Below are 22,576 nucleotides of genomic sequence, written 5' to 3'. Positions count from 1 at the left end.
CCCTTATCCTCCTGCATAGCAATGAGTACCTCTACAAATCAGCTCTGGCTAATACACACAAATGCAAAATAATGACACAATAGCTCTTCCAGTAATGCCCATTTACCTTTTCCCTTTAGTTAAAACAGATGTAAAGGGTGACCTTGTAGAGTGTTAGTGTGGAATGAATGTCATCACAGGTCTACAAAACATTTGCTATGCTGTTAATTGTTTCTTTCTTTAAGACTTAGCATGGGATTAGAGACAAGGGAGATGTCTGTATTCTCTCTGGTAGTTGCACAAGTCAGTTAAGAGTTTTGTTAGTGAGTGTACCAGAAACAAATAGCCTAGCTATTGTAGCCCTGAAGCATTAGGAATGAAAATTAAGCCTTAATTTAAATAAGGTTTGCTTTCTTGCATTAATATGTTTCTGGCCATAATGCCACTTAATTCAATGTCTCCAAGGAGAACTCACAGTTACCCACTTTCCTGTCTATTGCCTGAGTAGGACCTGAAAAAAAAACTCTAAAACCACTTGTAATGCTGCTTTGTTATAGGAAAGACAGACCTGTAAGAGCTTGGCCAAAACTAGTTTCAATTTTATCACTGTGAAAGACACGTGAAGGCTTCACAGCATGTTAGCAATGATAAATTTACAGATACTTCATATTTTGATTGTTTGCAGAGTGTTAGACCTACACCACAGAATGAAGCTATAACAGTACATTTCAAGCCCGTTACGTTAAAAGCCTCTGAAAGTAAATATACCAAAGTTGCAAGCATTAGCTTTGATGGTAAGTACTGCTCCTCTCTTCTTAGAACTTGTCAAGTGCTTCTGAAAACTTACTGAAGTTTCTTTGATTATTTTCACTCTCAATAAAACACTGTTTATAATTTTGAGAAGAAAATCAGATTTTCCTACCGGGAAAAGGCTTCTGAACTTCAGTTATTTCTGAAAGGTTTGTCTTTGTTCATGATCAACAAGTGTCTTAGACTGGTAAATATAGATGAGAAGGTATTCTTAATTTTTCTAATAAACATAACTGTATTCTTATGTTAAGGCACTGATAATTTATATGTATTTTCATTTTAAATGGACATTTGTTTTTGAGAAATCTTAATGAATGAAGTAACATGTACAAGTTATTCCTGGGGAAGTTTCAGAGACAAGAAGAAAATTTTTCACAATGAAAACAATCAGCCACTGAAATAGTCTCCCCTAGAAGGGGTGGATTCTGCAGTGTTGGGCACTTAAGATCAATTTGGGCAGGGTACTGAGATATCTTGTTTAAACTGTACTTCTGCCAGGAAAGGTTGGACCGAGTGGTCCTTGAGGTCTCCTTCCAACCTTGATATTCAATGATTTTTCTCCTACATGGTGTGACTTTAAATAATATGCTGACATTTTGTAGAAAGGTGCCTCTGTTTTTATCGAGAATTTAATGAGCCGTTGGAGCAGTGGTGACTGTTACTGCTTTATGATACTAGTTAGTGCTGCAAGTCTTTCTGCCTGGATTGCTTAAAAAGCGAATCTTTCATGTGCAGTAGTTGTGGTAGACATAATTTTAGAAGTTGCATGGATAAAGAGAAGAGGATTGATTTTTTATTATCATTTATGGATTAGCACTTTAGAAATTTAATATCTCATGGTTTCTAAAACAAGTGAAATATGTTTTAGCTTATAAATTCTGAAAGAGAGGAATTCTGTCAACTTGAGGTAATAATACATTAAGATTTTGAAGCTGGTGGGAATTGTTTATGAGGACCTCCTGGCTAACATATGGTACATCTTAGAAGGAATGGTGGTTCCTGGGAAAAATACTCAGTTAAGCTGCTTAATGTATTTCAGGAATTGACTTGATGAATTCTTATCAGTGAAGCAGCCAGCCCTAAATATTTGCAATTTCAGCTGTCCTAATTACATGCAGGGGTTTTAGGGGCTCAGTGGCTTCTCTTAATTGGTATTTGAATACCTTTTTTTTTTTTTTGATCACTATTGCTACCAGGCTAACATTGCTTGTTCTGTGATCTTGGAGCAGACCTGTGAGCATCATTCTTGGCCTTGTGTAGTTTGGGTTCTTATATGGATTCTATTTCTCTTTTTTGCAACCTTTAGCTTGTCTTTCATTTCTTCATTATTAAGAAGTTGTTACATTTCTGTCCCAAAGTTCCTCTCAACTGGTAGTTCTAAGTGAGGGACCCAGCAATCTCAGACTTCTGTTAGGGAAGGGATAGTTTTATTCCATATTTTCAGTGGAGAGTTTAGTTCTGGGATCCAAATTATCCTCTGGACATGTTCAAGTTATTTCTATGACAGCAACAATCAGGCGTCCCTTTTGTAGAAAAGCTTACTAAATCAGTCAGGTCATCTAACTGGTGTTAAATGGAAAGAATTCAGAATAGGGAATCTCTTGCTTCATAGACTTTATACCATGTCAATTTGCTTATTGAAATTTCTTAAGCTCCACTTTTTTTCCTTCCATGGAAATGGATAATTAATTTTTGGGCTAGCTCTGTGGTTTTATTCTTCCACTCATTCTAGTCTAACTTGATGGATCAATTTTTGTCAGCTTTAACAAACTTCTTATATTCTTGTGTGTACAGCGTCAAAAGCAAAAAGAGCATCACAGTCTTCTGGGAAAATAACTGTTAAAGCAAAAGAGAAGAGCTATTCCAAACTTGAAATACCATATCAAGCAGAAGTGTTGGATGGGTAAGCTTCCAGTAACCAAACATAGTTCACAAACTAGATGCTCTAAATTAGAAGGGAATATTCCTGATTTTCAGGAAACAAATGGATGAGGTAGTTTTAGCCATTCATATGTTGGTTTCAAGGCTTGAGTTAAAATTTACCTTAGTGAGTTGTTTTTCAGAGCAGCTGAAAACTGCGGACGATACATTTTAAAAACGCAGTAGGGAAATATTTCTGCTTTTGCATCCGCGGTTCTATTGCTGTATGAAATAAGGGTAGAGAAAATACTTCTGGTTTTAAGCAAAATTTTGGAAGAACTGGGTTTCCTCGGGTTTTGTTACTTATTTACAAAGTATGGCTAAGTTGACTTTAAAAACATTTTGAATGAGGTGCTATTTTATCAACAGAACTGGCAGAGTATTTTAAAGGCAAACAAACTAAACCTTACCTATGAGAATTTTTGTGCTGCAGAGACATGATTTGGCTAATAAGAAATACACGATTTGCAAGTTATCTTAATACTTCATTTTCTTTTAGTCCTTCTATTATTCTGAACTACATGTTTTTCTTATTTTAATGACTTTGTTATTAACACCCCTGTAATGCTGGTAATATAGTTCCAGTGTGCAATGGTGGGGTATGTACCTTTTCTGTTGTTTGAAGTAATGAATTTTAGTCTTTGTGTAAGGAAAGCACTTTGAGGAAAATCTTTATTTTCTTTACACTCTTTTCTTTTAATAGTTATTTAGGATTTGATCATGCTGCCACACTCTTTCACATCCGTGACAGTGCTGCTGATTCTGTGGAAAGGCTGATCTACCTAACAAACACGTTCAGTTTTGCAGTCCTTATACATGACATTGTGTTACCAGAAGAAGCAAAACCAATGTTTAAAGTAAGTCCTGTTTCAGTGAATTCTTTTACCTGTTAGTAAATGCTTAAATGTGAAGCACTTTGTTCAGTTGTAACCTTGGTTTTCATTGTTCACTGGTCTAGGTCCAGAACTTCAGTAAACCAGTCTTAATTCCACCCAATGAATCCAGATACATTTTTACACTTCATTTTATGCCTTCCACATCATCTGTTCACGTAGACAACAATATCCTACTTATCACCAATGCTTCTAAATTTCACCTACCTGTCCGAGCGTACACAGGATTTCTAGATGTAAGTATTTTCCTTTTCTTATGGCAACTTCTGTCTAATTAGAGGCAGACTTCATAGGACTCTTTAATTCTTTATTCTACTTTGGTGTCTGCTGAAAAATTCTTCTTTGTTCCCTTTAAATCTTTAGTTTTACATAGGAAATTTATTAATGTAGAATTTTGAGATTGTCATGGTAGTGTTGTATTAAAGTTATTAATGCATTTTTAATGAGCTTAGAGTTTGAGCACACTTTACATTTCACTTATGCTAAAATACTTTTATCAATATTTCTAGTACTTTGTACTGTCTCCAAAAACTGAGGAGCGATTTATAGATTTTGGCATATTGAGTGCAACAGAAGCTACCAACATTTTATTTGTAGTCATCAACAGCAATCCGATAGAGGTGAGGATGCATTTATTTTTAGTTTATCTTTTAAAAAATTTACATCAGTATTGTTACTGAAAACAGTACCTTTGTTCTTTTTAAGCTGGCCATAAAAAGTTGGCATATTATAGGGGATGGTTTGGCTGTAGAACTTCTAACAACTGAAAAGGGAAACAGAACAACAGTAATTGCAAACCACCACGAACTACAAAATGCTACGGCATCTGATCAGTCTTCAGTAAGTAAACCTTTGAATCCCCATTGCAAGCTAGATATAGAAGGGAAGAAAAGAGAAAAACCTCTGCAACTTCTTTCAGTTTCATTTTAGCAGAGGAGAGATAAGAATTCTTAATTTTTGTCTGAATTTGAGTATGATAAAGCATGTAGGCTTCCTAAATTTATTTTAAGGAGCAGAATTGTAATCAAATTGCTGTTTCTGAAGTTTACCCTTTCCAAATCCAACCAATCTCAGTACCCTCAGATGATGCTCATCCTTAATCTGGGATGAGTGGAAATTTATCACCACAAGGAAATGATAATTTTTGTGTTAGTCACTTATGTATGTGTTTATCACTGACAGTGATTTTTAAATAGATTTTGAGTCTGGTTTTAGTGAAATGGAATACATTGGTGACTTGTTCTACCATTTACAGGTGATCCTCGCATCAGGCTATTATGCAGTGTTCCGAGTTAATCTAATAGCAAAGGAACTTGAAGGAATTCATGATGGAGCTGTACAAATCACAACAGATTATGAGGTATATTTATTGTATAATAAATGGGTGTTGCCCAAAAGATCTGTTTAGGCTTTCAGTGTTGTATTACTGGATAGACCATAGCATGAGGGAGAAGTTAAGGTTGGAGGTGAACTCGAGAGGTCAGGTTATCTTTGCAAGTTAACTCTGCATCACTCAGTGGGAATGCTACTTACACTTTTATTATGATTTCTGTCCAGCTTTCAGAAATATCCATTTAAATCTGACCTAATGCTTTGCAGTTTGGGTTTTTCAGTGACATGACATATCGTCAAAGCATCAATGCGTGGATCTTGTGGCATATCATGCACTGACAATGTTCTTCTCTGTACATTATCAGCTACTGAAACTGAGCTGCAATATTGGCATTTTTATGTCAAAAAGCAATGTGAAAGCTGTTTTGTAGAGTCATAGAATCATAAAGGTTGGAAAAGACTGGATACCACCATGCCCACTAAACCATACTACAGTTCACCACAGTTTGCTGGCAGTTGATGAAACAGAATCCTTGCACTGATTATTATGGGAGGGAACAACTGGTTGCCTCAACGTCATATGCCTTTTTTTTGCAGGAGACAGAGTCTAATCAATAACGCAATCTGTATTTAATATCTTTGTGTGGTATATGGAAAAAAACACAAATGTGACCCTGTGCTTATGAAGTCAGGAAATTATATCACTGATTGTGTGGTTCTGATGGTGCTACAGAAAATGGGAAATTCCCAATTTCTGCCAGTTATCAGAGATTTTAAGCCTTTTTTTAGTATATCCACACATGTATGTGACCCTTCAGTTACAGATTCTGAAGCATTTTATTTCCTTGCTTGTCACAAGTTATTCTGCTTGTATTGGTACTTGAATCTCATTGCCATCCCTTCCAGGCTACTTTCTCTATGTGTGTCTCAAGGTATTACAATAACATGATGTTTGGAAAAATTCGGTGTATCTTCTTTCCTCATAAACTTTAAAAATGTTACCCTCTGTTTTCCAAAAGAGTAAGCCCCATTCAAATGTGACCTATATAATACCCCATTTTTCTGTTCCATGTAGAAGAGATATGAGGATGGCTGAGTAAAGGAGTGGTTCCTGACAGTATGGAGTGACTCTTCAGAGTATGATGATGGCTTGAAATCTAAATTCTTGTCTCCATGTTTTAAATGTCTATATAATCCTAGACTGCATTAATTGTAGAATTTCAGGGTTTTGTTATTCTATTTATAGAATAGAATATAGAATATATAGAATAGGATGTATGTATAGAATATATAGGATTTAGAATTTTAAAGTGGAAGAGGTATTTAAAGGTTGGAAATATAAGGGGGTTTTTCCTAAATTTTTCTCTTATTTCTTTCTTTTTTTTTTTTTTTTTTTTTGTCCAGATTTTAACTATACCAGTGAAAGCTGTGATTGCTGTAGGCTCATTGACCTGCTCCCCAAAACATGTTTTTCTTCCACCCTCTTTTCCGGTAAGAGAGTTGAGGATTAAATGTTTACTTGCTGTGTTTTTTCTTTATATGCCCTTTTCCAAGGGAAACCATTGTCCTGAATTCAATGTCAAATTGCTGGAGAGATTGTGCTACTGAACTGTTACGAGCAGTTTGTCATTATTTTGGGGGTTGCTTGGGATTTTTGCGTCACGTGTTCCAAGTGTGCGTTGTCCCAGCTCTCCTCAACAGCTCACTTGGATGGGATCTTGGAATACTCATGTAATGGGATAGATGTCATCAGAGGGAAGATGGGTCAGTCAGCAGGACTTCAGTGAATGTTTGCTGCAATTGCATCATATTCCATCTTCTTTCTGATCTCCTATGTCAAAAATTCTTCTGAAGTCTTTTGCTACTCTTGAGGTCAAACAGTCATGCCCTACAGTTGTTTTTTATCTTTAAGATCTATATATATTTATTTTTATTTTTTTTACTATATAGCCTCGTCATTATATGGATACTTATTACACTGAGTGGCATGTCTAGAACTTCATTATGAACTGCTTCATAACTTTTGATAAGTTAAAATAGCTTAAAGATCCACTTATCTTTCATTCACTGGAGATAAAGCAGTTTCTGTATTCTCTATTTGAATCTGCTAGAATTATTGTAACTTATTATTATTATTATAATTATTATGAAGAAGAATGCCTGTGAAGAATGTCCCTTTTGAGTGCCACTTTAAATATTTTGTTCCTTGTTGGACCATGAAGAAGTAATATTTTTTAATCTCCTTTGAGTTTGTTCTGGCTGAAATGACTAAAAAAGTTCCCAGTATTTCACAGTAATAAGCCCATAGTCTTGTCAGCTTTATTTTCAGGGGGAGCCTCTATTTTGTTTGGGTTTTGTTTGTGATTTTTTGGTTTTCGTTTTGGAATTTGGGGGGAGGGTTGTTTAGATTCAGGGGGTTTAGTTTTATTTATTTCCTTTTCACTTTATTTTGTTTTGGCAGACACTACTTCTTATAGCACCTGTGTTTCTCAGGCATAGCTTTCTTGCTGTCATTATTTTTTCTCTTCCCTAGATTACTGTGATTTTTATTGTCTTCATGCTTTTTCTAGTAATGTTTTCAAACAATTATTCATTCAGGGGATCTCTGGCCTGCATTTTGTTTGGGAGTATATAGATTCAGATATAATTACCACCTTTGAAAAGATTATAGACTATTTACTGTGTTCAAGCCCCAAGCTTTTCAGAGCAGTCAGCTTTGCTTACTACTTCCATTAGTTTAGCACTTAGTTCTTTTTATATTTGAGGACATTAACAGCAGACTTTCTTTTACTTTTTCTTGGATTAATTTCAAACTAAACTTACGCTCACTGAATTCAGGCTACTCTTGCATTTATTTCTTCTGTAATGCCTCTATTACTTATGAAAATAACCCTAAAATAGCGTCAGTTCTTTTTGTTTCAGTGTTTGGTAGAGCAACTTGACGGCTACACCATCCAGGAATAACTAGGTGCTACTATTTTAGTAACACATGCTTTTCAGTTTATACTTAGGATGTAGTTCTCCTGCAGCTGCCTGGTTCCCGGAGCTGTCTGTCTGTTTATAATTTTAGTGTATTTGTACCTAAGTGTGGTTTCTGGTATTCTGTTGAAGGTTGTCGGCAATACACTGTCAGTGTATACAGACCTTGTAAAGGTCAGTGTCTTGATTTAAACAAATATTAGCTGATTGACTTCTGCTTCATATTGTCATCTTTACCTCACAGTGTCAGACCTGTATCTTGTCCCATAATAATGATAGTTTATTACTCATTGAAATCCACAAATGGAACTCAGACATAGCTCCTAATTCAGTTCAACAGTACTGTACCATTAAGGATTTATTCTTGTAGTTTCTTTCCCTCTGCAGTTACTACTATTGAGACTTGAAACATGTGACTGTTTCCTGAGGCCACAGTCAAATTTTGAACCAGCAAGAGACCTCCCCCATTTCTCCACTTAAACTTAGAGAATTTTTTTAAAAATCTAAACTATTTATTTAAGGGAAACAAGAAAAATGTGTTCATTAAAAGACAGTCTTGGATATTTATATTTGCTCATACTGATTTTTTTTTTCCTTTACATAAATCTGAAGTCTCCCCATCAGTCCTGAGTTGTACTTTTCTTCTGCTTTTGTTTCTATTATTCGTTTCCTCTATACATATCAGGGTTGGGTGTTGAGGTAAGGTGTAAAACATGACCACAGAATCACTGATTTACAACTGAGGCGGGGTAGAGCTTGAGCGTTGTAAGATTTTGATCATGACAATTAAACTACATTTTCTGTGCTTAAAAGGTAAAATAATGTTTGACTCAGAAAAGGTGGGAGGCTGTAAAGGTGTGGGGAAAAAAATTCCTGTTTTCTTCTTAAATGTTTTCTTAAATGTGTCTTCTTAAATGTTTTGATGTGTGCTGTCTTAATTGCATTTGGGAGCAGGAAGGAGGGTTTTTCAAGCCCCCTGTCACCTGTAGTTTTTGTAATCGTAGCTTCCCTTTACTCTTCCTTTCAGATTATTTCTAATTAATAGCAATTAATTACTATTTCTAATTGCTAGCAGTGATCTTTTATAGAAAGACTGTTTCCCTTTAGTAATAGGAGGCTCATCAAACTGAGGTTTTTTTCTTGCCTTTCTTCTTCTGATGCTTTTTTTTAATCATGATTTGATTAAGGAGAGCTGTTGTCCTAGCTCTTCCAAGATACGTCAGGTGTTCTTAATTTTCGAAGAAGGATGAACTGTGTTTGGAAGCAGATGGAGGGAAAAATACAAGTTCACAGAAACTTACTATCTTGAAGTGTTGCAAATGGTATTTCTTTAAGATAGCCTAGTTAAAATCTCAATTTAACATTTCAGCAGTGCTGTGGTCTTTGCCAGCCTGCATAAATAGATACATACGCTAGGGAAATATGCATATCCTGCAGACTTTTTTCCTTTTATTTTCTTTAGGGAAAAGTAGTTCACCAGAGCCTGAACATTATGAACTCCTTTTCTCAGAAAGTGAAAATACAACACATACGGTCCCTGTCAGAAGATGTAAGGTTTTATTATAAGAGGCTAAGAAGTAATAAAGAAGATTTAGAGCCAGGAAAAAAATCAAAGGTTTGTTTATGTCTTATATCTAAACATTCATAAGTTCTCTTTTCTCTATAGCATATGTTCAGTTTCTGTGTTCAACAGAAATATTCCTTCTTTTTTCTTTGGTCATTAGATTAACTGTGCTGTTTAGTTGATCAGCTCTTACATGTTTTGCAGATTGCCAATATTTATTTTGATCCTGGTTTACAGTGTGGAGATCATTGTTATGTAGGATTGCCTTTTCTATCTAAATGTAAGTAAAGTTCAACTTTATAATGAAAATCCTTTAAAATAAGTTTTCTTTTCTCCTTAAGTAATGGTTTTACTTGAAGATTTATAAAAATACATTATTTCTTACAGCGGAATCTAAAGTTCAGCACAGCATAGCAATGCAAGAAGATGCATGGGATTCTGACTGGGATTTGCATGAGAATTTATTCAGAGAATGGACAGAAATAAAACAGAACTCAAGCCATAGGTAAGTATTTTATTCCTGTTTTTTGCTCAGGCCTTAAGTCAGTAAAAGTTCTGTGATATGTGTGCTCTTATAGAATACAAGGCTTCTTAATATTGCTGTGTTCTTTGAGAGGGGGCCAAGAAGGTATTGCTTGGCCTTCCCTGCAAAGCCTTTAAAGAGAGCATTTTAAAAGTTAAAAAACAGTAATGATTTCCTCAAAATAAAGAAAACTTTCAGTGTTATTATTCACTGACTTGCTGGAGTTCTTGAAAAGATTGTAACAGGAAGGCAGTCTCTACTCTGCAAAAAATTCCAAAACTAGATTATACTGGTTGTTCAGTATCCCTGCTTAAACTGTTTTAAGATAGTATCCTCAATATCCTTTTCAAGATTGCATAAAATATTTATTTTTAATATTTAGAAAAGTTAAACTCTATAGACTGCTGCATACCTTTTAAACATCTGCCTTCTCATGCATAAAGTTGATTTAATCTCCAAGACACTAGTTAACATAAACAGCAAGTGTGTGTGTCTTTTGTGTTGATAGCATCCAGATTACCCTTTCAAAAAAAGGTATGTAAAGAAACAAAATGTCTGTATGCAACTAAAAAGAATAACAAAAGCATTCCAACTTTTATCTCTTTTGTGTTATAATGGTGATATATTATTAACTCCTGAGAAAATTTGACCTAGACAGAATCCTCTCTTTAGTCACACCAGTAACTTTCAAGAATGTTCTATCCCCTACAGTAAGAGAACAGTGAAGGAGAATGCTACTAAAGATTAGTTCTGAATAAGCAGTAGTTCTAGCTTGAATATAATATGCTTTAATATTATTTATTATAATGTATTTTAAAGTATTAAATACTTATAAAGAGAGCTAAGATTACCCAACTGTTCAAAGGATCATTCAGGGAAAGGAAAGAAAACTGAAAACACAGGGGTTGTGACTTGGACATTTGGAGTGTCTCCAAATATTTCTCTGGGTTTGAAGCTTAGTGTTTTGTCTGTTTTGCTGACTGGAGAACTCAGTACTTTTATTTTAGTTTCAGTTTATGCTGGAGAGCTTGTATGAGAAGAGGACCCAAGTCTGTTGTGGAGGTTGTTTAATAGCAAAGAACTTCATTCACTGATGGAAATAGTGGATAGCACCTAGTATGACTTGTTCAGCTTTGCTTTAGGTTTATTAGACATGTGTGCAGGCACACAGTCTGTGTATCCATTGCATTTAGAGCAGATTTACTGATTTACTGTCTATATGCAGGCAAAATACATTTTCTGAATTTTGGTTGCTTTATTGGAGTTTTTTTCCTTTCTACTGTTTGTACCTTTGCAAATCATCAAATGCATTTTGGGTTATTTTTCTTAATGATCTGAATATCAGTTTTATTCTCAAAATTTGTTTCTGCAAAATGTAAAAGTGAGTTTTATATCTGTTTCTCCAGACTGAATGCTGTATTTGAAGTAGACACAGATCTTCAGAAGGATGTTCGGTTGAAAATTACAGCGGAAATGTCCTGGCCTTCCATCCTTAGTTCACCGCGCCATCTAAACTTCCCTCTTACCAACACAAACAGCTCATCAGTAAGTTATTTTAGTGATAGTATCATTTTAACAAGTGTTTGTAATTGCATTAATGGTAAGGTAAACTTATAAAAAATTCTTTCTCAATAGGAAGAAGAAATTTTTCTAGAAAATCCAGCTGATGCGCCTGTGTGTATTCAGTTTCTTCCAGTAGCTCTGTATTCTAACCCATCCATTTTTGTTGATAAGCTTTTAGAACGGTAAGTGTTGTTGTGGAATCCTTAGGGTGTTCTCACTTGGCAGAAAAAATGCATTGTACAAGGAATGAACGTGTCATATGGCAGTTGCGTTGGTAGTTAGTACTGGCCACCTCTAGAATTTGAATCATTAGGCCAGTTGAAAATTGAATCTATTGCCATTGAACACACATCTATATTTTTCACTGACCTAAAATGTGTTTACATTTCTTCCTTAACTTGATATACAGTGGAGGGGGGGAAATAAGAAATAGTAAAATCAAGTGGTGCTTTCAGCTGCATATACCATAGATTCTTGATTTGTGTTAAAATCCATAAGTGCAAGTATGTCATTATCTTCCCTGATGTGAGAAAATAAAAATTGCAATTTCATTTCAGGTTTAATTTGAGTAAACCAACTAATTTCAATCAGAGGACTTTAGAGTTCCAGGTCTTCAGAAATTGTGTAAGTATTTCAATACATTCCTGGTAATTTTAAATTTAGGTATTTTAATGTTTTAATAAGACTTCAGTCATACATGTCTTCAGGTTTTAATGTGGAAAATGTAATATAAATGTAGTATCTGTTGGCTATCAGGAAATTGGGAAGAGAAATATTTCTCCAAATGTAAAAAATAAAGTGTCACTTTTTCTATATGCTTACATTATCATGCAACTGTGAAAGTTACAGGAAAACTGCATTTTCTCATTTTCTTAGTGACAGGATTATTTTCTTCAGTGTAGTGGTTACTAGTTCTAAAATTAGCAAAGAATTGATTATTCCATTTCTTTGTTGGTTCTTTTAAGTGATTTGAGTATTGTGAACTACTTTTTAAGTGTGTGCTTTTTCATATAGAGCATGCCACATCTTAAGCACTTCTTTCTTTATCTGACTTCTCCCTTCCGTTTTCAGTTTGTTTTAGATTACCATTCAATGCTTATTCAGTGTCTCAAGACAAATGGCAAACTTAGCTAAATAAGTTAAATAACTACTTTTTTGAGAAGTTCTTCTATTTTGTTTGCTTAATCATGAAAAATTCTGAGGAGAAAAAGTATTCCATAATGGCTTGATTTAGATTTTAATTTAGAGTTCAAAATATATATGTAAGAACTTCTGATCTCTTTCTTCCACTAGAAATTTATGAATCTGTATGGGTGAGGTTTAGCTCAGTTCCGTTTTACTGTGTTGTTCTGCTTCTCCAGTAACACAAGCAGTTTACTAATAAGTAGGGAAATCCTTGTGCTATCAGAGTTTCTGGTTAAAAATCCAAAATATATCATTGAGTAATATCCTTTTTTAGGACAAGACCGATTTTCTAGCTAAAACAGTACCATTTCTATCAAATAAATGTAAGAATGTCCTATTTTTTAAAGCATTGCTTTGTTTTCCCCACCTTCTTAAGGTCCAACCACTACAGACTACTGTGGGACTTAAAAAGGGCCTGGCTCGTCATTCCATTTTAAGTCTAATATTAAAACCTGGTGAGAAAAAGTCAGTCAAAGTAAAGTTCACTCCAGTTCTTAATAAAACTGTTTCATCATTGATTGTTATCAGGTAAGAGAGAAATTTCTGAAATAAGTGTGAGTTTTTATCTGTTTTTCTATTTATATGTAAGATCATATGTTCGATCAGCTATAAAGAAACTATTGCTTTTACAAGAATAATTGTAGAATCCTATGTGTCTGCAGAAAGATTTAATGTAAGTGTAATTCTGACATGTCTTTTAACAGTATTCTAACTGTATTTTAACTGTATTCAGTCCATATTCAGGAATATAAATGTATAAGTCACTGTTACCACGGAATCACAGAAGGGCTTGGTTTGGAAGGGGTTTTTGAAAGTCATTAATCGAACCTCCCTGCAATGAGCAGGGACATCTTCAAGTTTCTCAAAGCCCTGTCAAACCTAATCTTGAATGTTTCCAGGGATGGGATATCTGCCACCTCTCTGGGCAATCTGTTCCAGTGTTTCAGTACCCTCATTGTAAAAATTTTTTTCTCCCTGTATCTACTCTGAATCTACCCCATTTTAGTTTTAAAACCATCACCACTTTTCCTGTCACTACAGGACCTATTGAAAAGTTTGTCCCCATCTTTCATACGGGCTCCCTTTAAGTACTGGAGTTCCTGTATGGTCACCAGGAAACTTTCTCTTCTCCAGGCTGAATAATCCAAATTCTCTCAGCCTCTCATCATAGCAGAGGTGCTCCATCCCTCTGATCACCTTGGTGCCTCTCATCTGGACTTGTTCCAACAGGCCTGTGTCCTTCCTGTGCTGGTGACCCCAGAGGTGACCAGAGCAGAGTAGAGGGGCAGAATCCCCTCCCTTACCCTGCTGGCCACACTGCTTTTGATGCAGCCCAGGGTATGATTGTCTTTCTGGGTTGTGAGTGTGCATTGCTGGGTCATGTCCAGCCTCTCACCCACCAATACATGGAGACTAGATTTCTGAAATGCATCCTACACTGTCTTGAAAGAAGAGTCTCTGGTTAGAGATGCCCTTTGCAAGATCAAGCTGCAATGCAAGTTCAGTGTTTCCAGTGAAGAGCATTGAGTTTGCTTTTGTATTAGGTGTGATGCCTTAGTAAGAGATACAGCTTTTAGCTAGTGTTTCACTGGGGTCTGTATGTGTATGTTATGTTGTGATTTCTTAGAGTTTTGTCTTGTAAACACTATGTTTGAGACCCCTGCTGTTTAATTCTGTAATGTGGGGAATTAGCTGTGGAACAGAACATATATTTATTCTCCAGATTTGGGATATAAGCTTATAGTCTATAGAGGAGCTTTTATGAATGTTTCCCCTCACACCTTTTTTTTTTTTCCCCACAGAAATAATTTGACTGTAGTAGATGCCATAATGGTAGAAGGACAAGGAACAACTGAGAGCTTGAAGGTTGCAGGCAAACCTCCTGGTCCAGGAAGTTCTTTACGCTTTAAAATCACAGAAGCATTATTAAAAGACTGTTCAGAAAGTGAGTACTTCTTGAGCTAATATGCTGAACAGAAATCATACTTTATGTGTAAAACTTGAAATGTGTGGAAATACTTTTCCCCTCTTCTAGTGACCCAGAAATTTAACTCCTTTAAATACATTAAAATTGGTACTTTATTTAGGCAGAATACAAAATATATTATGGGGTTTTTTTAATGTGAGAACTAGGAAATAGAACAGAAGCTCTTTGTCCACTTAAATTCAAGACAGAGGAGGTAAAGATCTTGGCATATTTACTATCAAAGTCTCTAGTTCCTAAATTTTATATAAATTGGATCATGGGTGTAACTTCCTGTGTACTTCTTTTCTTCACACTTTCATAATCTTTAAGCTCATAGCCAATGGGGAAAAAACATTGGGCATGTTCCTTGATGAAAATGAAATCTCAGCCAGATTCTACTCTGAGATCAGGGAGGTTTTCTGCTCTATGGCCTCAGGCTTGCTTCTGAGATGAGAGCTAAGAGTACCTATATTACCCAGGAAACTGGTAAAAGAGTTTTAGTTATATCTGGTATTAAAATCTGCTTTGCTACTTCACATTTTTCCAGACATTTCTAAGTGCCATATTAATTATTCTGCTTTTTGTGGGGGGTGAGTAAGAAAACTTGAAGTAAAGCTTAGTCATTTTCTTTTACCCACTGTGGTTAGGGATATTTTGCTAATAAGATATATGTAGTTAAGTCATGTATTTTTATTCTTAGACACACCAAAAAAAAGAAACAAAAAAAACCTGTTTTAATTAATCTCTTTGTGGGACTGTTCACAAAATACCACAACATTAGGCAGTACATTAAAGCACTTCGCAGCTTAGGTGATTTCTTTGTGGGGCAGCAGTGCTGTCAGAGGTTAGGGAGTTCTGGAAGTGTACAAGTGCCCTACCTTGACAGTGATTGGAATCTGCCTACAAGTTAATTTCAGTGGACCTTTCTAGTCTCCCTCATGCTGTAATACTGACAGAACTCTCTTCTGCTGCAAAATATTAATTTAGTGAAGAATATCTGCTTAGCATAACGCTAACCACTGCTGTTTGTTTCTAGAAATGAAATACAAAGAACCGAATTTCACACTGAGGAGAATGTTCAAAGTGGAAAATACAGGGCAGCTGCAGATTAATGTGAAAACGATGGAAATCAGTGGCTACACATGTGAAGGATATGGATTTAAAGTAGTTAACTGTCAGGAATTTGCACTAAGTGCCAATGCCTCTAAAGACATTGTCATATTGTAAGTGTTTTTTCTTACATCTAAATGGAGCATTATATTTGGAATTTCAGTTTTGTTTCAGATGAAACCTCTTGTGGTTAAATTCTAAGGGCTTTTTACTGAAGTTTTGTGTATATAGGGTTTTTTTACATTATTATACAATTGTCAACAAAATGACATTTTTCTCTCTTGCAAATTCTGTTTGATTTTTCATTATACCATGTTTTTGTGACTGACCTATACTATTACTTCTATTACTATCTAGTAAGTATAACTTGCTGTGTTGGAATAATCTTACTATATGGGGTTATATAAATTTCCCTCATTTAACTTGTGAATGCACATGGGACCTAGACCTACATATGCTTTTGGTGCATTGCAGTATGTAGAAGAGAGCCTTTGGTCCAAGGATTTTTATTGTAATGCACAGTATTTTAGTCTTGAATATTTTGTCTGTTGCCTTAATTACAGTAATTGTGTAGTTCTGTAATTTTTTATTGTAAAAAATCTCTGCACCAAACACTGATCTTTTAACAGTGCTTTGTTGTAAAGTTAACTATTCAGAAAATGGTATCTAAAAATTTCAGTAGTTGCTTCTGTTCTGCAGGTGGATGTAGGAAATATTGCTGCAGTGAAATAGTATTTCTGCACAGTTAGTTTGAGATGAGACTGTGACATAGAGGTGATGTTTTTGAACAGTCAGTTTTGTGACTCAAAGGTGAAGTGTTGGTTCCATTACGTACTTAGACCTGCTGCTGCATTTTTGCTGCATTCATAGCTTTCATTAACAGGTGTGGTAAAACCTTATTTTCAGGTATTATAACTTCATATGGTACTGCAGGAGTAATCTAGAATCATAAGTGTTAATGAACATAATCAAACACATCTCAAGGTATTTGAAAGATACACAAGTATTTTTAGGCTGTGTTGTAATTGATGGGGTTGAATTACAGGAGTTTTTTTAAAATTTGTAATTTATGAATTATAAAAATTGCCTAAAACCTTTGTGCTGTTCATATGAAAAGTTCTAATGTGCTTTATGTTGTTTGCAGGTTTACACCAGATTTCACTGCTTCCAGAGTTATACGTGAATTAAAATTCATCACTGCAGGAGGCTCTGAATTTGTATTTATCTTGAATGCATCGCTTCCATATCACATGTTGGCAACGTGTGCAGAAGCACTGCCCAGGCCCAACTGGGAACTGGCACTGTACATAATCATCTCAGGAATAATGAGGTTGTGTGTGTGTTTGTTCTTACTGCTGTACGGGCACAAACTGCCACTGCTCGAATATGGGTTACAGAGAAGCACATGGGTATTCAGCACATGGTCTAATGGTTGTAAAATAAAATAGGCTAAAAGGAGATCAAATTGATAAACCCTCCTATAGATTGAGTGTGAGCTGTTTAAGGCAAAGGGGGTTGCTGACTTTCTGCTCAAACCAAGGACAAAATAATACACTTCTTGCTCGAACCTATTTCCTTAAGTGAGGTACATACTTCTGCTAGCTCTGATAATCTTTAGGGATTTTGATAAATAAGCCAAACTTGAAACATATTAGGTATTAAAGCACTGATGGCAGTGAATTCCTGCAGAACTGTAAGCATCCTTCTGGAGTATTGTGCTTTGGAGATAAAAGGCAGTGACTGTAATGAGCTTAGCAGATGCCTCGGATGAATTTAACTTCGCTGCTGCTTGTTATGTGACAGACAACTGGTGATACTAATAATGGGAATTCTGAGAACCTGAAGGACATTGTTTGTAACACTGCACACTCACAGGTTACGTAGTAGGATATTAATGCACATTTTCCCTCGGCAAACAGATGTGTTAATTATACCTTGTTGAATTATGCGTTGAAAATGCCACCTGTAAGTCTAACCTCACAGTCTAACCTCTACCTTCTTTATTTGAAATCAAGACTTATAAACCCTATATCCTGCTCACCTCTTGGATGTGAGACACTTTACCCCACTGCTTTTGTGCAGAGAAAACCATAGCATGGAAACATATCAGTATGAGTTTTTACTTATCAATAGCAACAAATGCTGCTTTTCTTTTCATTAGTGTTAAGCTTATATGTTAGTGTGAAATGTTTTGGCACTGTAGATGCCTCTGAAGAAAAAGTGGTCTTTCTGTGTTCTGCAAATCCAAAACATTATCACATAAATGTCATGTTCCTTTTTTTCCCCACAATAAATTACTGGTTCTTCCATTTTGCAACTGTTCACTTAGGCTGTCTTTCCTTGTAGGGATTAACAAGAGAGAAAGAGAAGATGAAGTTACAGCCCACTTCATTTTCTTTTTTGACTCTTCAGCACTTTCCTAAGTAATGCAGTGTTTAGTGAGGAAACTGCATTTTCCAAAGCAAGAGAAAAATTTCTGTTACTTAGGAAATTTTGTGTCATCACTAACACTGCATTACTTAAAGTGCTGAGTGAGTACTTATGTGGTTTTCTTCTATATATGTGCTAGAAATGTGTAGGGTGAGTTTGGTTTTAATTCTGACAGAGTAAGTAATGTTTCTCAGCTCATAGGTTTAGTTTGCTTTGATAATTTTATATGTGCTGTATTTGTTAATTAAACTTTATAAAGAATAGAGAATACTAATCCCTTCCTTTACTGTGTCTTTTTCCTAAAGATACAAAAATCCTTCTTAGCAGCAAACTAGAGAAGAGTCCTAATATATTTTATAATATTCCAAGATTTCTGTGCATAAACTGCCTCTAACTTTTAGGTTGCCATCATGTATGTGTTTGCTAGTTGCCACTAAAATACCTCTTTTATATCACTGCAAAGTTATCCTTAATTTCTAGGAATGAACACTAGGAGTTTGTACAGTCCAGTTTTTTAAATTTGATAAAGTGGTGTTTAGTTTTGCCTTCCCTAAATCATCTCTGTAGCTTTGAATAGCTACGTGCTTGTGGCTCCAGGTTTTGAAGTCCAATTTTTTTTCTTTTAGATTAATACACTTGGCAGCTGCATGTCAGGCTTGCATCTAGCTCCCATTCTCAATGCTTGTGATTTGCAAATCGTGCCAGTCTTGTGTTGTGTTTCTGTCAGACAAAATTGTGGTTTGGATGCAATTTTTAGTATTTTTAGTACAGGATACAAACTTTTTGTCCTGTGTGATTAGTCATTAATTTTTAAATGCTCAAAACTAAGAAGTAAATCCTTAGATGACTGCCTTTCTTCTCTCCAGTGTACTCTTTCTCTTGGTAATTGGAACAGCCTATCTAGAAGCTCAAGGAATTTGGGAGCCATTTAGAAGACGCTTGTCCTTTGAGGCCTCAAACCCTCCCTTTGATATGGGAAGGCCACTTGATCTCAGGAGAATAGTTGGAATTTCATCTGATGGAAAGTAAGTAAATGTTTGGGCTTCTTGAGGTACTTTTACCATTTATTTATTTAGTTATCAGGCCAGTAAGAAAGTAATACTACTGTATAGAACAGGTGAATGAATAAAGATATCCCCACAGTTGCTTGTAAAAATATGGCTTGGGTGAAAAGATGAATTTTTTGATTGTCAGGAATATTCTTCTTTTGGAAAAAAAAAAAAAAGGAAAAAAAGATATTCACCAAAAACCAAACCCTGCCAAGTTTCCTGTTAATATTCTCAAAAATGGAATGTACAGACTGAAAAAAAAAAAATTGCAGGCCAGAAGTTCCTATCTTAGGTGTCTTAAGTTAACATCATCTCCTTTCAGTGTTCCCTCCATCATATGTATCAACAGTCATTTTACTGTGTTCCTATGTACAGCAGGCGAGTGAACAGGAAATGGTAAAGGCTGACTTGCCAAAACAATTTTAGGCATTTTTGCTGGTTGTATGCCAAGAATAGTATAGGTCAAGGCTTCTTTTGACTATAGTGATTCTCTTTTCATGGTGAAGAGTGGAAACATTGTGGAGTATGTTTAAACATGTGTTACTCTTGCAGCTTGAATACTCTTGGATCGGATTCTAATCACAGTTCGTCCAGAGGAATTTATGGAGCAGGCAGTTCGTCTTCACGATCCGGTGCAGGGAATCATAAGCAATGCAATGCAACAGCACACCTTCACAGCAATAGAAATGCACCTGATGTTGAAAACATCAAATCCAAAACCAATTCAAGTATAACTAACAGGACTTCAGCACAAGCAGCTTCCATGCAGTCAGTAAACAGAACGGCGCCCTTTACCTTGGATTCAGGTGCCACATCTCAGACTCATGCCGCAGGCAAAAGAGCCAAGGGGACAAGGCAGAACCAGCAGCTAATGCAGCAGCAGCAGGCAGCAGCTTTGGCAGAGCAGCCCCACCAGCAGCCCCCAGCATCCGGGCCCCAGCAGCAAGAGCAACAGACTGAAAGTGCTTTGCCACAGCTCCCGCTTCTCAGCCCGCCTCACGGCGAATGTGCCAGCAGCAGAAGGCACAGCTCAGAGGATTCAGATCTCACTGGGCTCATAGAAACTATGGAAAAAGACTTTGACCACCCAGAATCCCCTTCCCCTGATGTGTTTACAGAACAGCCCCCATCTCCACTAGCAAAAAACAAAGGTAATACAATTCTGTTTTAATGGGATGATTCCCTGTGTAAAACACAGGACAAGATTTAATTGACTGTAAAGGTCACATTTTCATAGTGTGGAAAGGGAGTGTTTCTTTGTGGTCCCTGCCTGTGCTGTGTGCCTGTCTTGAACACTTGTGTTACCTTATGGTAGTGAAGTGCACTGTGCAGTGCTAGCTTGTCATTCTTCCTGCAAAAACAGTGGCATGTTTTGATGAAAGCAGGTGTGAATATCTAGACACCTGATTTCTCTGAAGAAGAAAAATGCTTTTTGTTGTTACTCCTTTGCCTTTGAGTGGGCATCCGTCCCTCCCACGTCCATCATTTGGGCTTGGGGCTCAGGGAAGGGAAAAGGAAGTTGTTTTACTGAGTTGTGAAAAGTCAGGCAGAGAGGAGGGGAAGAGAGAGAGAGAGAGATGGGCAAATAGCCTCTGTATTATTGTTTAGGAATGGAATTCTTCATGCCCAGACTTGTAGTTGTAGAAAATCCTTAATGTCAGGTGGTCAGCAAATTAATATAAGGCACCTGTGTCTATCCATTGCATTCATTTTTGGATGAGGCTAGAGTTGAGTTGGACTTGCTCATTCATCTTTGCAGTTGTGTAGTGCTTAAAATAATTAATTGAATTTCTTACATTAGATATGTTTAGACTTTTGAAATTGTCAGTTATTGTCTTCTTTTGAACACTTCTTGAAGTAGGATTTCTAATTATGATTTTTGTATCAGCAATTTCAATTGCATCCCAGAGTTGTCTGATTATTTAGTGTTAATATGTTTATTTCTAAACATTTTTTCACTTTTTGCTACCAACACTTGTACAGAAATGGCACTGATACTGTGTTGCTTATTAAAGTTAAGAAAATGAATCGTGGGAAGGCATATAAACACTGCACCATCTGTAAGATTGTGCCTCTCCAAAGAAGGACTAACTTCACTCTGTTAGGTGGTAATGAGTAGAAAGTTCTTAATTATTTCAGAGTGGATGTTAGGATGTGTTTGGGCTTTCAAAGTGAAGACTCTGAAGTGATGTGAGGTTTTGGTGTCTTGCTAAAATACACTACTCAGTTTTTGGGCTGCTTTTAGTTTTCACAGTGGGAGGTGGTTGGCAGAATTAAGAGAACTGATATCAGTTTGTCAGGTATTCATTCCATAAAGGCTAAATAGGACAGCAGAAGGTGATGTGATGATAGGGAGGTTTCGTGGATGGTGTCCATAATGGCAAACAGTGCAGTGTTGGAGCTCTGGAAAGCAAAGTGTCTGGTATTAAGGATGCAACATTCTCATGGGTTACATATGAGCGTACATGGGTGTGCAGTGGACTGATCCAGGCCATGTACTGAATGCCTGAAAGCACTTTGGAGCACATCTTCCATTTCTAGCTCCTCCTAAGAAGGAAGCAGCTCTTGCACTTGAGAGTGTTTTGTGATGCAGCTGCATACAATATGTAGAGAGCACCAAGTTTGATTTCAAAAGCATATTCCCACTCCAGATATTGTAGTGTGTCCATTTCCATTCGTCCTCTTTAAAATGTAAAAATGTAAAACTACAGGGGAAGTTTGACAATCTACCTGCACCTATATGCACACATAGGTATTTGTCTTTAGATAAGTATTCAGAGCTAATCACAAACTTTTGCAGAAGCAGCAGCTTCTGGACAAAAACTGTTTGTCATAAGACACTGTGCAGAATTGCTGTCTTATATAGTCTTCTGTTTCAGCTACCCAATACCTGGGTCCTAGCAGAGTGCAGCAGAGGCTGCATTAGATTTTTGTTAAACAGCTGCTTTATGTTACGTTTTAATGTCATGGTAACATTTTACATAGATATTCTAATTATGAACATTAAACTGTTTGGCAGTCCTGAATGTGGATTACATTTCAAGGAAATTTTGGAATGAGGCCTTCTGAGGCCCAGCCAAAATGCCCTTAATATGCTGGAAGCCAACCTTGAAAAAAACGTTCATAGGAAGATCTGCTTGTATTTACGTATCTCTTTGCATTCAAAAAGAATATTTTTATCTCCAGTATTTTTGTTGTCCTAGATACTGAAAACACTTACGTCTTAAAAAACAAAGTCTGAAGGCACTGATATGTCTCTGGTATTTGCCAAAA

The 22,576-nt window shown here is 36.1% G+C and overlaps 1 protein-coding gene across 1 annotated transcript in view; it reads left to right on the top strand.

Moving 5' to 3' along the window:
• TMEM131 (transmembrane protein 131) overlaps window positions 1–22,576 on the top strand; it is a 91,237-nt gene that overhangs the window by 56,066 nt on the left and 12,595 nt on the right. The window contains exons 12-31 of the mRNA XM_058833183.1: window positions 665–773; window positions 2,584–2,692; window positions 3,413–3,566; window positions 3,668–3,838; window positions 4,112–4,222; window positions 4,308–4,442; window positions 4,858–4,962; window positions 6,339–6,425; window positions 9,376–9,528; window positions 9,682–9,757; window positions 9,865–9,982; window positions 11,407–11,545; window positions 11,636–11,745; window positions 12,121–12,187; window positions 13,125–13,276; window positions 14,551–14,693; window positions 15,751–15,937; window positions 16,969–17,154; window positions 19,121–19,279; window positions 19,856–20,454. Coding sequence (XP_058689166.1) covers window positions 665–773; window positions 2,584–2,692; window positions 3,413–3,566; window positions 3,668–3,838; window positions 4,112–4,222; window positions 4,308–4,442; window positions 4,858–4,962; window positions 6,339–6,425; window positions 9,376–9,528; window positions 9,682–9,757; window positions 9,865–9,982; window positions 11,407–11,545; window positions 11,636–11,745; window positions 12,121–12,187; window positions 13,125–13,276; window positions 14,551–14,693; window positions 15,751–15,937; window positions 16,969–17,154; window positions 19,121–19,279; window positions 19,856–20,454 — 3,070 coding nt within the window. The remainder of the gene's footprint in view (window positions 1–664; window positions 774–2,583; window positions 2,693–3,412; window positions 3,567–3,667; window positions 3,839–4,111; window positions 4,223–4,307; window positions 4,443–4,857; window positions 4,963–6,338; window positions 6,426–9,375; window positions 9,529–9,681; window positions 9,758–9,864; window positions 9,983–11,406; window positions 11,546–11,635; window positions 11,746–12,120; window positions 12,188–13,124; window positions 13,277–14,550; window positions 14,694–15,750; window positions 15,938–16,968; window positions 17,155–19,120; window positions 19,280–19,855; window positions 20,455–22,576) is intronic.

The sequence above is a fragment of the Poecile atricapillus genome, chromosome 1 (assembly GCF_030490865.1).
Source record: "Poecile atricapillus isolate bPoeAtr1 chromosome 1, bPoeAtr1.hap1, whole genome shotgun sequence".
NCBI lineage: Eukaryota > Metazoa > Chordata > Aves > Passeriformes > Paridae > Poecile > Poecile atricapillus.
This window is presented reverse-complemented; position numbering and strand designations above follow the sequence as displayed.